The sequence below is a fragment of the Juglans regia genome, chromosome 7 (genome assembly GCF_001411555.2).
Source record: "Juglans regia cultivar Chandler chromosome 7, Walnut 2.0, whole genome shotgun sequence".
Classification (NCBI taxonomy): Eukaryota; Viridiplantae; Streptophyta; class Magnoliopsida; order Fagales; family Juglandaceae; genus Juglans; species Juglans regia.
The window spans coordinates 37,326,646-37,344,172 of record NC_049907.1 but is presented as its reverse complement, the minus strand read 5'-3'; the positions used below and the strand labels follow the sequence as shown (position 1 = coordinate 37,344,172).

The 17,527-nt window shown below is 36.3% G+C and overlaps 2 protein-coding genes across 3 annotated transcripts; both read right to left on the bottom strand.

Annotated features, from left to right (window-relative positions):
- Window positions 1-2,597: 2,597 nt before the first annotated feature.
- On the bottom strand, window positions 2,598-3,634 carry LOC118349071. Its single transcript, XM_035692674.1, has 3 exons — window positions 3,388-3,634; window positions 3,034-3,265; window positions 2,598-2,936 (listed from the first exon to the last, which is right to left on the bottom strand). The coding sequence occupies exons 1-3, from the start codon at window positions 3,589-3,591 to the stop codon at window positions 2,926-2,928; spliced, it is 447 nt and encodes a 148-aa protein (XP_035548567.1). The 5' UTR covers window positions 3,592-3,634; the 3' UTR covers window positions 2,598-2,925.
- Window positions 3,635-4,138: 504 nt separating this feature from the next.
- Window positions 4,139-14,647, bottom strand: LOC109000386 (L10-interacting MYB domain-containing protein-like). 2 transcript variants are annotated; one of them, XM_018977239.2, is made up of 4 exons: window positions 13,947-14,647; window positions 5,843-5,881; window positions 5,046-5,375; window positions 4,139-4,921 (listed from the first exon to the last, which is right to left on the bottom strand). In XM_018977239.2, exons 1-4 carry the CDS (start codon window positions 14,055-14,057, stop codon window positions 4,325-4,327), a joined length of 1,077 nt encoding a protein of 358 aa, XP_018832784.2. In that variant the 5' UTR covers window positions 14,058-14,647; the 3' UTR covers window positions 4,139-4,324. The 2 variants fall into 2 exon arrangements, with proteins under 2 accessions (XP_018832784.2, XP_035547645.1); XM_035691752.1 differs by lacking the exons at window positions 5,843-5,881; window positions 13,947-14,647 and adding an exon at window positions 9,339-10,230 and having other exon boundaries at window positions 4,163-4,921.
- Between the last annotated feature and the right edge of the window lie 2,880 nt (window positions 14,648-17,527).

Below are 17,527 nucleotides of genomic sequence, written 5' to 3'. Positions count from 1 at the left end.
GCTAAAGTGTCCTAGATTAGCCACTCCTTGTGTAATAATAACTCACATATTAGCTTTAACAAGTAATCAAGAACTGATTAAAAATGAAGGCATAAGTCATATTCTAATACGATAATGTAGTGAATGTGATAAAAAAAATTTAAAAATTAAAAAAAATAGCAAAATGGTCAAGTGAAGTAACAGCCATACCTCCCTCGATGCACTAGTGGAAGATCTCAACCAATAGCGCTGTAATATAGATAAAAAAAAAAAAAAAATCAGCAATTAGTTTGATTAGTAAAAAAGTTGGGGATAAAAATTGAAATTGAGTAAACAAGAGCAGCAAGAAAGCTTTCAATGTCAATTGATTCTCTTGGTCTAGGAAGATTGAAGACAGTAACCATACTTGGTCAACCAATTTCCTATGGCTAAAATCGATTGGTCCAAGGATATGTTTTGGACCCAACAAACAAAGTATTAGTTTCTTGGCACTTTGTGGCCGTGTTTGTTCGAACCTATGGGAGATAATTTGTCCTCATTTCATTGGGAGAATTTTTTATTTAATTTCTCAACTTTTTTGCTGATGAAACCACAACCCAATAATCAGAAAATTTTGATTTACATTGGAAGCTTGGAATCCATGATTTAAGGTCAACCCTAATTATATATGGTTTGGTGCTTGCACTCAACTGTTCCTATCCAAAAAGGAACCCACCCCCAAAAACAAAACGCCAAAAAAGAAAAAAAGAAAAAACATGTTATCTCCATAGCCAAACACAAACCTTAGCTGGTTGATTCCCCATCAACAACGTTAAAGAAATGAATCTCAAAAAGTGATCAGAGTTTAATATACTATCCCTCCTAATCCCATAGTTGATGTCTTGTATTTGAACACTTTATAGTCCTAATATTCAGCAGATCACCATAACCATTGGTTTCAGCAGCACTGATTCTACACCTATAATCTCACATAATATTAACAATCTTGACATATCATAAGCAATGATAATATAACTGGACCTAGCTTACACTACTGTGAAAAGTGAAAGTAACATCAAGCATAACAAACAAATCTCCTTAATGAAAACTAGTTAAATAGATAAGAAAGAATAGTGGGAGTTTTTGCTTCTTTTTTTTTCGCAAAATGAGTTGGATAAGTACCCACCCACAGTTCTAAAATAATGCAATGTCATGAGGGTTGGGATAGGCCAACCAGGTAGACAAACCTTGATCCAACTACTCCTATTTATATTTTTTTAAAACCCAGCAAGGCAACTTAACTACCTCCACCTAAGTAGGTGGTCTCAGGGTACGTTTGGGTGTTGAAAAGTATTGAGAAGTGTTGATAATGTTTGTGAATAGTTATGAGTAGAGATTGGAGTGAGTTTATAGGTCCCATTGAGAGTATTTTGAGTTGTTTGGATGTGTGAAATATGTTGAGTTGTTGACTTTTGAGTAGGTAGTTGAAAAATGTGTGGATTCCATAAATATTATAATGATTTTATTTTTAGTAATAAATATTATAATGATTTTATTATAGTGATTTTTTAATATTAATAAATATTGTAGTGATTTTATTTTACTTTTATATATAATAATGATAAATATTACTAAAAATAATATTTTTTTATTTATATATAATATAGATAAATATTATAATAATTTTATTTTCATATATATAATAGTCATAAATATTATAGTTTTGCTAAATTTTTATTTATATATTATAGTGATATTATTTTTTATTTATATACAATAGTGATAAATATTATAGTGATTTCATTTTTTATTTATATATTATTGTCAAAATTTAGCTTATTTATATATAATAATGATAAATATTATTACGGGTGTGCAAAATTCTGAAAATTCCCACTCCGTCCGACTTCCGCTCCGACTCCGATTCTGACGGAGTCGAAGTCATCGGAATTCGGAGTCGGACTTCGGAGTAGCTCCAAATATCTATTCGGAGTCGGAATTTGGAGTCGGACAAAGGAGTAGCTCCGAATAATAGTGATTTTATTTTTTATTATATATTATAGTAATTTTTTTTATATATTATAGTGATTTTATTTTTTATTTATATATTATAGTAATTTTATTTTTTCTTTATATATTATAGTGATTTTATTTTTTATTTATATATTATAATGATTTTATTTGTTACAAATTTTATATATAACATAAGTGCCTATATCAAAATTATTTGAATGGACGACCGGGACAATAACGTATTCAAAATTATTATGCATTTCGTAATTTGTTTTGTATCATAGGAAATTATTTATATAAAAATTTATAAAAAAATCAATATTTTTCTAAAAAACATGTTATGATGACAACTCGCAACTGCGCTATTATAATAAAAATTATAAATAGTTCATACATGCGAAAATCCCAAAACATAGAAAATATAAGAAATTCCAACATTTGCAAACATGTCCAAAAAAAATAAAAACATACAATACAATCAAATGAAAGCAAGTGTCAATGGGCCGCCCTATATGCCCACATATTTATTGCGATAGAGTCCCTGGTAGCAGCCATGGCTTGTGCTGAGGCAAATGACATGTCAGGCATATGTGTTGAATGGTCCGGGTTATCCTCAACAGTTTGTCCTTGAGCAAGATTCGGATTATTAAATTTACGCCATATCTTATCATTTGGTGTAATTGATCGAATAATGTTATGCATGACACAACATGCAATGACAATATACCGTTGTCGTGTCACCTTGTATGGGTTCATTGATTTCAAAATTCGAAATCGTTTTTTAAGCACACCGAATGTACGCTCAATCACATTCCGGAGGGAAGAATGTCGATAATTAAAATAATCTTGATATCCAGAGAATGAGCTATTACTATGCCGGTCAGACCTATGATACCGCACCCTGGGGTACGGGGGCATAAACCCCAGTGTGCACGGAAAGACGGAATCAACCAATTAATAATAACCTAAAAACCAAATCACAAAAAAACTATCATAAGGGAATCATACGTTACATCATGACAAAAAATGCTAACTCAATAAATAATGGGTAATAATTCTTACCCTCAGGAGGCAATGGGAAATCGATCCCTGGACGACTCAATGCATCCATAAATAGGCGTGCATCATGGGCAGTGCCTTCCCAACCAGCGTATATAAATGTGAATTTCATGTTGAAATCACAGGCTGCCAGCACATTTTGGCTAACTTGCTGATGACGAGACAGATACGCGTTAGTTGCCTCGACAGGCACACATGCATCGATATAAGTACCGTCAATTGCACCAATACATTTCTGCAATCATATATTGAAAAATTGTGAGTTATCCCATTTTTTAAAAAATTGGACCAACTATGGTCTCTTAATTTTGAACCATATATTTGATTTTTTTTAAACCAGAGTAAGAATATTTTTACCTCAAACCATGGATAATGTTTTGGATTGCCTTGAATATATGGTGCTACCCCAGTAGTATGTGTAGCTGCAATTACATCAGGAGCAATATTACATAGGGCAATCATCACTGCATACATATGCCGATTAACTGTTTCAGTAGAGTGTTGAAATCGGTCGGCTGTGACTCGTTGAACTTTGGCATGTGCGACTGTGTATGCAAACATTGCCAAAGCTTCCTCCACAGAAACCTTTCTTGTTGATGTTAGATATTCATTAGCCCGCAATGTATTGCATTACGCTTCAAATGCATATATCTTCATCCGAAATAAGTTCCAACAGTTATTCGAATGTCCATTGAGAATTGCAATTATATAGTCTCGTCCACGTAAGCCGATATTATGTTCTGGCATTCACTCAAACACTGGCAATGTGCTTTCCTCTGCTGCTGCAATTGTAAGCATAAACATGTTATCCCAAATCGAATCATCACGCATCCTCGTACGTAGGTATTCGTCCCACATTGGAGGCTGGTTACTACTAGATGTTCCACGTCTCCTCCAAGCTTCGTAATCGTCATGGCTTGGAGGCTGGTTACTACTTGAGCCAACTTCGGTGGCATTATTTGCTTCTACTTGCGGCTCATCATCTGACTCATTCCCAACATCCATTCTGTTGTGAAAATTGATTAATAATGATTTAACACTTGATCCATTCTAATAACTAGTAATTCTTTAATAGAATAACAATAAAACACAAGCTAAATAATTGAAGTTAATAAATTATAAGCATTCATAATCCAAGGTCATTATAACATGTTCATCTAAACCGTTGTCCATAAATCAATAAACAACAAGCACAATAAAAATATTTACCTAAGCAGCTCATAAACAACAATGTCAATGACAAATAATATCCGCAAACATAAAAATATATTTAATCCCGACAAGAGACTGTTCCTCACTGCAACCCCCAGATCCAATCAATTTTGCGGTTCGGGGGCATCATTAAGAATGCTTCAACTGCCTTGTCATGCATAAACTTTTCTACTGCTTTGTTATATTGATGTGCAGGGAGCGGCGGGATAATCTCATCCAAAAACTTCATAGCAACACCTAGCTTGCTATATGACGCATCCGAACCAAACTCAGTCTCATTGCCTTTGCTTCGCTTTCTACTACATTCCTCTAAAAACTGCTTATCCAACTCATTTCTCATTGCGGCGGTGGCGGCCATAATTTCTAAAGTTTTGCTAAATTGTGGGGATATGCTACTCCGAATCGGCTCCCTTCTTCGACGACGAGCTTGTCTCTGTCTCCCAACTGGCCCATCGATGTTTGGCTCATCGATATCTATCGACGCGTCCGTGGTAGTTCCCAGTACGGAGCCCTTTGCCCTCACCTCCTCCTCAAGTCGGTCCTCCTCCTCACTCGTAGGGGATTGCTGCGTCGACGCAAAATGGCAAACACCAGTCGCCACCGACTGCCCAAAAATGGTGCACAGTAGATCGTAGTCTCGACAACCATTAGTCTTGAATTTCTTCCATTGGCTATGCACCTAGCCCAAATAAAAAACTTATATTATAATTGTCATATACACTAACAAACAGGTTGAAATCAATCGAAGCATATAACTCAAACATGGACCCAACAAATTAAACTATTCTTTATAATTTTTTTACCTTTATTGCGTTAGCCCAATGTTCGTCGGTGGCAATTACAGTTTTTGTATGTGGATTCCAACCCATTCCTGTTTGGCCCATTAAATCCGTGAACATTCGTAGCCTCTGCCTCAAGCGAGTGATTTTCCCCCTAATTTGTGAGGCATCAATTGCCTTCCTCCCAACTCGAGACAGTTGTTCTGCAAGTCTCAGATGATCACAGTTGGTGATCTTCGACCCAACCAATTTTCCTTCAATGGTCTCTTGGTAGAGAATGTCTACGAACATCTCCTCCAATCCATCGGTCCACAACTCTTGATCACGCTGGACCTCAGACTCATCCATGGAGTGCTGCTCATTGCAAACATAAGTATGCGAGCTAATCCAATAAAATCACATATTCTCCAGGTAATAGTTAACTAGTTAAAAGAATGTTCATAATATATCCTCCAAAATGTGAAATAATAATAAATATGGTTTCACTAAAATATTCACATACAACTTTAACTGGCATATTGGTACCATGGTAAAATAACATGGTACCAATGTTCCCTTGATAGCACTAATTAGAATAGGTTAATATTTGTTTTACTAATTAGAATAGTAACCTAATTGTTTCACTAATTAGAATAGTAACATATTTGTTTTACTAATATGGTACCAATGTTAATTAATAGTCCAATATATATGGTCAAAATCATGTGTACAATTAATAAGGCAAAAATACAAATTAAAATAGTCTAGTGCTTTGTAAACATCATAGCAACTAATAGCCCAATGCGCATGGATCCATTTTTAATAAAAACAAATATTCATACCTCTCTCGAAGCACGCATTGAAGATCTGAGATAGTATCGCTGTAATAGATAAACCGCAAAAAAAGTCAGGCATAAGAGAAGCAATTTAAGTAAAATGAAATGCTAAATTGATGGTTTACATTTGAAACCAATATGGGTTTATTGAATTGAATGAAATTCTAAACCCATATTGGGTTTATTCAATCAAAGTAACAAATAAAAACTGGTGTTCCCAATCAAAATCCATACAACTTGCAACAATCTTATACTCAAAACATATATATATATATATATATATTAACGGTCGTTTCCTATATTAGTCCAAATTGAGAGAGGAAGGGGGAGTCCACAGATAAACAGGGAGGAGCAAATAGTACCATTCCAACTAATAATGTGTAGGTGCAGATTTTTTTTTAGACCAAATAAAAACTGATCATCTAAACTGATTTTTACATTTGCGCCAACTAGACTTGCACAAAGAGCAGCTATATACATCTTCAATTCAGTGTATTTCGAACTTAACTAAAAACAATGAAAAACCAAGTAATGAAATGCATATAATTTTTTTATTTTTAAAAAGAGAATCTGTTGTCAATGATGAAAAACAAGGTAGTTGGTCAATATGAAATCTTTACAGCAAACAAAGCTCTATATAATATATATATATATAAATTACCTATATATATATATAATAGGTAATAAAGCAACATTCATGTTCTGAGTTCACAGTGCAGGGGAGTCCAACAAAAACAGCTTCATTTCAAACACAACAAACCAATATTAGCTTGATTTCATGTCATAAAGCAATATTCAAACAAAAACAACATTCAAACACAACAAACCAATAAATAGCTTGATTTCATTCAAATCAAACAAATATTTATGTTCTGAGTTCACAGTGCAAGGGAGTCCAACAAAAACAGCTTCATTTCAACTCTGTGCACAAACATGACTTCATATATAAAGATTAATATATTGATCATGAAGGTTTAAGGAATTCTGTGCACAATCAATTCTGCAATATTCAAACCATAATCTGGCTCCCTCTCCTTGTCTCAATCGATATAGAAAGTATGCAGGTGATGTGTACCACATTTATTATGTTATGAATTTATGTGCATGACAAAGAAAGCAGGTTATAAGGGGGCCGGGAGGGAAATTAGGGAAGGGTAGGTCAAAAGATGTTGGATAAGCGAAGAGAAACCGGAGACATGACATATATGCATGCATGCAGGACAAAAATAAATAGCTAGAGAATCAAAGCAGAAACAAACCCGAAAATAAAAAAGATCAAAATTGGTATAGAATGAACTAGAATTCTGAACTTGTTTCAAATTCTTTATTATTTCCCTCAATTTCATTACCTGATCTTGTTCCTCTCTCTCTCTCTCTCTCTCTCTCTCTCTCTCTCTCTCTCTCTCTCTCTCTCTCTCTATATATATATATATATATCCATTCAAATAATGACTGTTTTCCTTCTGCATTGCTTGTCTCATCACTTAGGATTTAGGACTGATTTCTCATGCGCATGAACTTGTTTTTCCTGAGTCAGATCTATTTAATAGCAACCTAATGGATAAAACATACAAACCAATGTTAACTTCTAAATTGTATAGGATTTGACTACCTTAAAAATTTTGTTCAAGCTAGCTAGCAGAGCTTAAAGTAAGACTGTTCTTCGTTTGAAGGGATAGAATATATATATTTCAATACTAAAAATAAATCAATTGCACAGATCATGGCATGATACTGCATACAATAACAAGAAATAACTTTGAAAATTAAAGGACATGATCCAAGTCAAAAAACAAGAAAAAGAGAGATCGAAACCCCTAGACATAATATATAATTTGTATTGGATGAATGAATGCAAATTGCAATGATAATATTCATGAAGAATTATATTAATGGAGAATGTTTCTTTCAACTACTGTAGTAGTCAACCGGAATAAACCTTAAATATCCCAATTAACTAGGATCGACTTTATGAATTGTAATCAACAATTAAGATCTTTGACTACTTATGTTCTAGGAGGCACTTAGGTATGTTTATATATATATATATATATAAACATGTTTAATTAGAATTAGTGGAAGTGGCCATGACAGCCATTACCAAGGCACCGAATGGATTTTCCATCCATTATCCACCACTAAAGAGCTGGCTGTGCACTTTATGCTCTATGTATTGGTTGGAACAATGGAACAATGGACATAATAATTCTGAAGTTAGACATCAGAAAATGTGTTGGTTTAAGGGGAAAAAAAGGCCAACAGCAATTGGGCAGCTAATTGTCTATTAAATTCGAATGTTAGGAGCAAGATAGTAGAGCATAGAGCATCAGAAAACATGTTTTGTGCATGGTACGGGGGCAACAGCACAGACAAATGAGAAATGCTTGGTTTTCAAATAAATGAAGAATTTTTAGTTATAACAACATTACAAAAAAATACAATAAAAAACCATTTCATATCATCCTTGTGGAGGAAAAGACAAGCAGCTTGCTATCCCAAAGAGTTATGCTTATTTAGAAGCCGTGGTGTAAACACACTTGTTGTGGGATTCATTATAATTATAAAAAAATTTCAAACATCAACCAATTTAGGAAATAACTAAAGAGTTATGCTTGCAAATAGACTTACTGCTATAAATCTACATTTACCATAAAAAAATTCCAAACCTTGTGTCTATTTTATCTCTATGAAACCCAATCATTCATACCCAAAAATTACATCTCTAAGTTCTAAGGTGAAAGGTTCTGTTAAACTTCAATAAATTATTCAAACACTCCTAGGAAAATAGTAACAATCATGGAAAATGTTCAACCCAAATGTCCAATCCCTTCGTATTTTCACTGCATATATCAGTAAGAATTAGAGGGAAAAACCCCCCAACTACACCTGAGTTCTCCTTATGAAATGTAGTATATAAAGTATTGTCCAATAGGAAACATATTTCTGATACAGCTTTTTTGCCGTTGTCCCTATGGTGCAGAAGTGAAAATAGCATTTATACCACATGTTTCCTAACTCCATAGTCCATACTAGTTCTAACAGAATCACTCAAAAAAATGCATGGCCTATCTACTCAACTAAGGCCTAATCCCAACCATAATCTGATCATCTGTTTTGGCTTGTTTAAACTGAAGTAAACATGGCTTTATCCATCCGAAATAAGTTACAATACAATAGTAAGCGGGGTGCTTTATCTCTTCCCTCCCAATGTTATTATTTTCTATGACTAGCGATATAAATCCTCAAATAAACAAACAAATTACAAATCCAAGTTAAGAAATTTAACAAAGCCAAGGCTCGGTTTTCTTGTGTTATCATTAATGCCATAACACAAAATTGAAAGCCTACTGAACAATACCCAAATCAGTAAGTATAGAAATCGTTCAGTGGCTCATAATTTCTGCAATCATAAAAATTTCCAAATATCTACCAAATTAATAGAAGACATGCCCATGGAAGCAGATTCAGTAAAGTAGAGAATAGGGATTGGATTTGTAGTTACCTTAAAGGATCGCGTTTGAGGCCCCGTGATGAATAATGTGGTGGGATGAAATCTTGAGTGTTGTTGCTTTCGAACCCTAGACTTCGATTGACTGGTACGTAATGTGGCTTTGGCCATGGGTGGTTTATAGTTATCAGGAAAATGTGGGATTCTAAGGGCACGGGTTGAGGAATCGAATCTTCCTCAGACAAAATACCCTGCCAAAACCCAGTGATATCGAAATCGTTCAGTAGAGATGGGATGGAGCATGGAGCACGCGTTCGGTGAGGGAGCAGCGAATCACGATGGAGAGATTCGATTCCCAACTCATCAGGTTCGCGTACTACATTGCAGACACAGAGAGAAAGGGAGAGACATGAAATGGTATTGCAGAGAGGGAGATAGAGGTCGAGTACGGGTGAGTCTTTGGTTCATTGTGGGGGGATTCTCTCCCAGCTGTGCGAGGACGACTCGGGTGATTTGGGGAAGAAGACCCTGCAAAGGATGAGGGGATGTTGTCCTCGGGGGCAGACTTTTTTCTTTTTACCGTTGAGCTCAGTCCTTCAAAACACAATAGAGTCACATGGGGTTGAAAGTGTTTTAACCTGTTTGGATGGTGGAGTATCTCTATCCGTACAAGAACTATCAAGAATAGCTGAGAGTAGTTGGACACCCAAACAGACCCTCAGTCTGTCTGGATGCTATCTTCTTATGTCCCCCAAAATTGAAGGAAAAACTTGGACAAAATGAGAGTACAATGATGTGCTCTAAAGGATGAAGAAATTACGTTTGCAAAGTTGATCAAGCACTAAACAAAGAAGACATGAATCTCTGAGTCAGGATGCAAATAAATAGCGTAGTGATGTCTCCTCATGTACGTGTTTCCACATTCATTGATGAATGTTTAAAACCAAAAGGCATTGCAAAGACCCCAACTAAGAAAGCTATGACTGGGAATTTAGTTCTTGCGTGGATGATGGATGTCTCTACTTTGATCAAAAAAGTGATGATGATCATTGTGGGACTAGGCTGGCAATCGCATGCAGAAGCCAATAACAGATCTCCTTAATTAATGTTTCACGACAAAATGGCTCTAATAATCTACTCTTGCATGGCCTTGTGAACTATTTAAGTACTCCATTTGCTTGACAATGCCCTGGATTTACTCCATTTGCATGGCTTTCAAACTTTATTTGAAGGCATATGCTTTTAGTGTAGTGGGGTGTGATAAGGCATTATATATATGGTCTAAACATGAAGGGCATGTGAGTTAATGAATCTTTGTGTTCATCTCCTCAAGATTATGATCAGTTCGACAGTTACTAACAAGCCCGAATAACCTTCTCTTCAACTCATATTCCCAAACTAAAAAAAAACTAGTAGAGGCATCAACCTTCCTTTCATGTACTGCTCTAATAACACTTACCTTCCATGGAGAAAGATGAGTATATGACTAAAAAGCAGTTGCCACAAAGCCCTAGCACAAGCCACAGAGTATATATCCCAGAGAGCTTCGTTAAGAGCCTAGCCTCCACACAATTGAAATAATGCCATAACCTATAACTAACACCATCTCTCACTTCAGATCTAGTATTTTCAGATAACTTCTCCCAACCTTTTCTTATAATTTCTACTACTTTCTATCCTTGCATGTAACCTTATGTGCACAGACGCTTAATTTGACATCTAACCCTATATTATTTCCTTCTTATTTTTTTGTTGCTAAGCAAGAAAGAAGGCAGTTTTCCTAATTTGATGAAACATCTATTTAATTCGATTTTTTTTTCTTAGAAAGTTGCCTACTTTCAACTTTCAGTTGCCTAATTTCAACTGAAATCTTCTGTAACAACAACTCAGCTCAACATCTACTTCTTTTCAAAACAAGTTCATTAACAAGTACAAATAAAAAAGCAAATCATGCTGCCTACACATGGCAAACTAATATTAGTTTGATTTGAATAACTAATACTTCTGCTAATGTTCACAGTGCAACGGATACATGGCCAACAAAAGATAGAGTAATCATGGGCAGTGAAACTTGTAACGAGATCTCTTACAATATCTTATCTCAAACAAAATAGACTTTAATGTTTGGCCTCCCGACAGTTATAAAAATATATGTTAAGTATTTCTACAGTGTTGTTTAACAATATACGCTCTACAAATACATGCAAGCAGATCCCACTCCTATTCTGTAAATATCAGTAATAGGTAGTTTGCTACCAAATTAAACAGCGTAGTAGGTAAAATCAGACTTGTTGATGAAGGATCTGCTTGATACTCTTAGGGGTTGTTGCAATCGATGGGTAATGCAAGAAGAGCAGCTGCGTATTGTGCCTTTGGCCATGGCTGCCACAAATTTGGGAAAAACCTAGCTCACGGTTTCACTGTAGGACTGTGCTCGTCCATTGGTAGAGGAATCTCCTGTAGCTGACAATTTTGGCAGAGATAGGACGTGACCCTCAAGAGGGGTTGATGGGGACACACTGCTGACATCGAGAGAGAAGGGGAGACGGTTTCTTCATATCGATGCAGAGAGATAGAGAGAGACGTTCAACAGAGAGGTACGATCGCTGGATATAGGGGTTCAGGTTTCACTGTTGATGGACTCCGTCGATTGCACACTGAATTCTTGACTGCTTGGACTGTGATGGGGGAAAGGAAGAAAGAGAAAAGGGGGGGAAGGCTGGTTTCGTGGGGAGGCTTGTCGATAGAAAGGGAGATAGAGAAAAGGGGGGGGGTTCAGCAGGCACAGAGGTATGAAAGCTGGAGGGTTCAGCTTCCACCATGGGGGGATTTGGTCATTACTTGGACTGTGATGGGCGAAAGAAAGAAAGAGAAAAGGAAGAAGGCAGAGGTTTCGAAGGAGGCTTATCGAGAGGAAGGGAGAGAGAGAGAAAGGGTTTGTGGGAGAAATTATGGTCACTTCCTTTCACGCAAACCGTGTTGAGTTGCACATGGAGTAGAACAAAATTTTGTATAAAAGATACTTCATTATGTTTGGCAGTTCGACTACTTCCATCCGTACTAAAATTCTTGAAAAGTGTTGAGATATCTTTATTACCCAAGCGTGGCAGTATCAAGACGAAGAGAAATTGCACTTTAGAAATAAGTACCAATTCCTGCATTTATGGGAACTACTTGGGGCTGTTATGCATTTATGTATATATAACTAAAAGGTTTCACTTGACAAGCAAGAGATCTGGCGTCTTAAGAAATACTTCTAATATTTCATCTTTGAAGACTATCTAGAAATTGACTTCATTTTAGATGTCTAATTTCTTTTTATTTACTTTTTTTCTTTGTTACATTCTTTTCTGTTTCATGGAAAACTAGATAAGTCGTTTGAGACTACTTTTGAGGCATTTCAGAAACTCAGAGATGATGTTTTCAAGAAGTCACTTGATAAACTCCCGGCTTCTTCAGCACTGAACTTCCTCCTTAGAGACTTTGTTCAAATCCTCATCGAGACAACTTGATAAAACAGAAAATTAAGCAAAGATCATATAAAAAAGTGCATGACGTTTAGATACATCGAGTACATTACAGCATTATTTTTAACATTAATGAACAATCAAAACGGCCCCAGACATATGCAACCGAGGATGGAGGACCCTAGGCAACGAAAATTCAAGAACCCATTACCAAGTCACATGGTTTGGAGTGGAATGAGTCTAACATGCACAGATCTAATACTCTCAGGAACATGCAAATTTGCCATCCAAGAGCCTGACCAATACCCCCAACGATTTGATATGCAGTAGATCCAATTGAGTAGCGTTTACATTTCTAAACATACTAGATGACGTATCACTACTGGTACTCACTCCATTCCTAAAGCTCTATGATGCTAGTGAGGGATTTCTTTCCCACTCATTAGCTGCAGGGATTTCCCCTCCTCCGCTAATCTTTTAAGAAGATTCACAAGAGTGGGAACGAACTTGGAAGACAAGGAGAAAAGATCAGGTAGCTGTTGAGTCACACAGTTTGTATTAGAAACTTTTGCAAAATCAAAAAAATGAATTGTGAAAGACACTCGACTTTGTTGTGACAATTCAAAAGACCCGGTCCTTGCTTTCTGCGTTGCTCTTGTATACACCGTATACCAGGGTGCATACAGTATTTAGCAGTCCAATATCAACTAAAAAAAATTTTGATGAATATAATTCTTCTTGGGTGCAAACAGTATTTGTCTGTTAAAATCTCAATAAAATCATTCAGAGAGGTTTACTTACCAGCAGGGATCAACTTACAAAAACAAGTTCCATAAATTATTTTTCTAAGCAGTGATCTCCAAACTCCAAATTAACAAATAGAAAAATGAGAAAAGGAAAAAATATAGTAGCAACTACAAGGCTGGTACTGGCAGACGCAACAGAATTTCAATTATGTGATTTGTGCCTATCAGATTTCAAGTTTAATTCAAGAGCCTACGGGCATACGCAACAGAAAGTAGTTGAATAGAATTTGAGTCTCGAGTTCAAATTTCCAAGTGCACTTTCAAACAAGAAACTGGCTGTAGAGCTTCCTAAAAACCAATATTCCTTAAAGACCAGCCATCAATTACGAAAAATTAATCATAGGGTTCAAAGAGGTCAGAGATTGAAATGGGAGGACATTTGTGCTTACCCCGAAGGAGCGCGTCTTCGGACCCATCGTGGCTGAGGTAGGACTGCTACGGCGTTTATGGTCAGAGTTGGGGAGGGAGGTGCGAAGCTTGCAGAGACTGGGTTTCCTCATTTTGGGAACGTTAAATTTGTAGTCGATTTGGTCCACAACAGACAAACCGAGGTCCCCAGTGGAGATTGCAAAAATCTCCACAAAGCTCACTCAAGCTAGTTGGAGATGGCAGAGAGCAGAGGAAAGCTGGCCTTCTGCCCGGCCAAATATGCTTTGCAGGTGAAGGCGAGATTCCCAAGGGAAACGGGCAAAATGGTGCGGCGGGGTTGTCGGTGATGGAACGGGGGGCTTGGCTTTATGGGGAGCCGAGATGGAGCAAGGTGGTGCTCTGGCATAGCACGCGGGCTGGGCTGTAAATTTCACCGCGATTAGAAGGGCTCCTCGCTGTTTACGGATCCGGCCAGCGACCAAAAGTTGATGGAAATGCAGGAAGGCAGACCGGAAGAAGGGAAGAAATCAAGTTGGTGGGTTCCCTCTGGATGGCGTTGGCGTGTCGGTTGTGGAGGAAGGCAAAGTGAAAGAAATTTCGGTACGACAACACGGATGGGATGGATTGCTGTCTTCGCCAGGGGCTCAGCGCAGCTTTTATGTTGCTCCATGTCAGTGAGAGAAATGTGTAGTCTCGTCAATGAACAGATATGGAGAGAACAACTGGGTGCAAAGAAAAAATGTGGATTGAGTACTGCTACATCGAGAGATGTAGCCGAGAGCCACCGAAGAGGGAAAAGTAGTTTTTTTTATATATTTTAAAATTGAGCGGTACTGTACTTTTTAAAAAAATGTTTTGAATAGTTGTTTTGAGAAGTATATTTTATTTATTTATTTATTTATTTATTTATTATGTATTTTTTTAATTATCATAATATTTTTAAATAAATAAAAAAATTTATAACATCATTAAAAAACACTTCTTTAATTACTAAGTAAAAAAAAACTCATTCGGATACTTTTTGGGATCCAAAATATTTCTCTTTTTAAATTTTTTTATGTATTTTTTTAATCATTATAAATATTTTTTAAAAAAATAAAAAATATTTACAATATTAATAAAAAATATTTTCTTAACCACTAAATAAAAAAAAAATCTCATTCTGGACACAAATTCTGGTCCCAAAACATTTTTCATGTGGATTTGGATAGAGAATTTAGATGAAATGAAATGAGATGAGATGTTTTGTTGAAAGTTGAATAAAATATTATTAAATATAATTTTAATAATTATTTTTATTTTATGATTTGAAAAAGTTGAATTGTTTATTATTTATTTATATAAGAATTTATGAAAGTTATAATAATGAGATGAGATGAGATGAGTTTGTGTATCAAAACTCACCCTATCAACCACTATTTGGCAGTATCCATTACACACCTCAAGTGTCGGCAGGATTTTTTTTCCCCTCTCTCAGTTCACAAGAGGCAACCTAGACGAGGTTGCCCAGACGAGTGAATGCATTTTTGTCTCTTTCTTCCTATTTACAGTGACTTTTGCTGCCACTAGCCCTAATGATCTCAAAATCCTGAACGATTTCAGAAAGAAAAAATATTGGGAACAACAACTATTTGGGAAGCAGCCGGATCACACTCAACATGGCTTAAGTGAAATGATAAAAAACTCCCTATAATAAAATCACGTTTTGCACGTTCACATTCTCAGATTTCACTAAATCAACGTTTGATTTCTCCTCCATCCCCAACCCACATAGCCGTCTGCTCTCCCCCCCACCCCTATACATTTGATTTTCTCCTCCCCCCTCCCCTCCCCACTGAATTGCACCACCCCCTCCCACCTTTTCATTGAATCGCCGCCCCCTTCCTCGCGCATCTCGTCAAGCGGTGGTAGAAATGGGCCATTTGGGACGAAAACTCCACCATTCGCGGTGGACTCTAAGGGAGATGCGAAGTCTGAGTTAGCTTGCGCGGGGATCTTGTAAACGTCGTTGTTGTAGCCGTAGTGGTGGCCAGCGGTGAGGTCATTGTTAGAGATAGTGATGAAGATCCAACTAATTCTGAGATTACTGTTGTTTTGAATTCAAATAACTCTGTTAAAGGTCATATCTAGATTAGCTAATATTTTGTTGTACTTATCTATAGTCTATACTTATATGTAGTTTACACTTATCTGTAATTCAAACACTTGTACATTATCTAGATATTTACTGAATGGAAATATGATTGGAATAATCTCATTCCAGCCTTCTCAATTTATTTTCTAACTTGGTATCATAGCTTTCGAACTCACACTGCTTTCTCGATCCATAATGGTCTCATCATTTGCATCTGTTGTGCCTCCCTTTGTCATTCCAAACATCACCCCTTTGGTATTTGTCAAACTTGTTGGAACCAATTATCTCAATTGGACTACTCAATATGTTCCAATTCTAAGAAGTCATGACCTCTTAAGCATTGTTGATGGCTCTAAGGCTTGTCCTTCTAACTACGTGCTTGACTCAACTGGTAAATCTACTTTTGATATCAATCCAGCATACCTGGTGATATCTAGACAGTGGAGCCAATAATCACATCACTGCTGATCTTGAGAACTTAACCTTGCAGCAACAACCCTATCATGGAAATGACAAAGTGATAGTAGACAATGGGGGAGGTTTGCTCATCACCAATATTGGTTCCTCGTTGTTCTCTAACTCTAAAACAAATTTTCATTTAAATAATACCTTACATTGCCCTCATGCTTCCTCTAATCTCTTATCTATCCAACGTTTTTGTAATGACAATAATTGTTATTTCATTCTCACTGCAAGTCACTTTCTTGTGAAGGACCTGTAGACCAAGGAAATCCTCCTCCAAGGGCCGAGTAAAGCTGGTTTGTACCCTATGTACCTCAAGCAGCTCAAATTCAATAAATCACCTCCTAAAGCTACTCTACTCTCTACCTTTACTGCACTACTAGGTGTCAAAGCTCCTATTCAAGTTTGGCACTCAAGACTAAGTCACCCTTCAGAGTCTATTGTTTCAAAACTAGTCAAGAGTTCTATGTTGCCCATTTCTGGTTCAGTCAAGTTCAAACAGTTATGTGAGTCAAGTCAAGGAGCCAAGAGTCATAAATTTCCATTTGTCGAGTCCAATAACAGGTCCACCTCTCCTCTTGAGTTAATACACTCAGATATGTGGACCTCCCCTGTAACTTTAGTTAGTGGTTGTAAATTTTATATTTTGTTTATTGATGATTTTTCCAGATTCACATGGTTGTTTCCATTAAAATTCAAATCTGAAGCATTTAGTTGCTTTCTTCGATTCAAATGCCTTGCTGAAAATCAATTTTCCAGCAACATTAAACAACTATTAACAAATAATGGTGGTGAAAATTTATCTACTGTTTTCCAAGATTACCTCTCCAAACATGGAATTTTGCATAAACTCACATGTCCCTACACCTCTGAGCAAAATGGCATTTCAGAAAGGAAGCATAGACACATCACAAAAATTGGTCTCTCCTTTCTAGCTCAATCCCATCTTCCAAACTCCTATTGGGTTAATACTTTTCTCACAACCACTTATCTTATAAACAAACT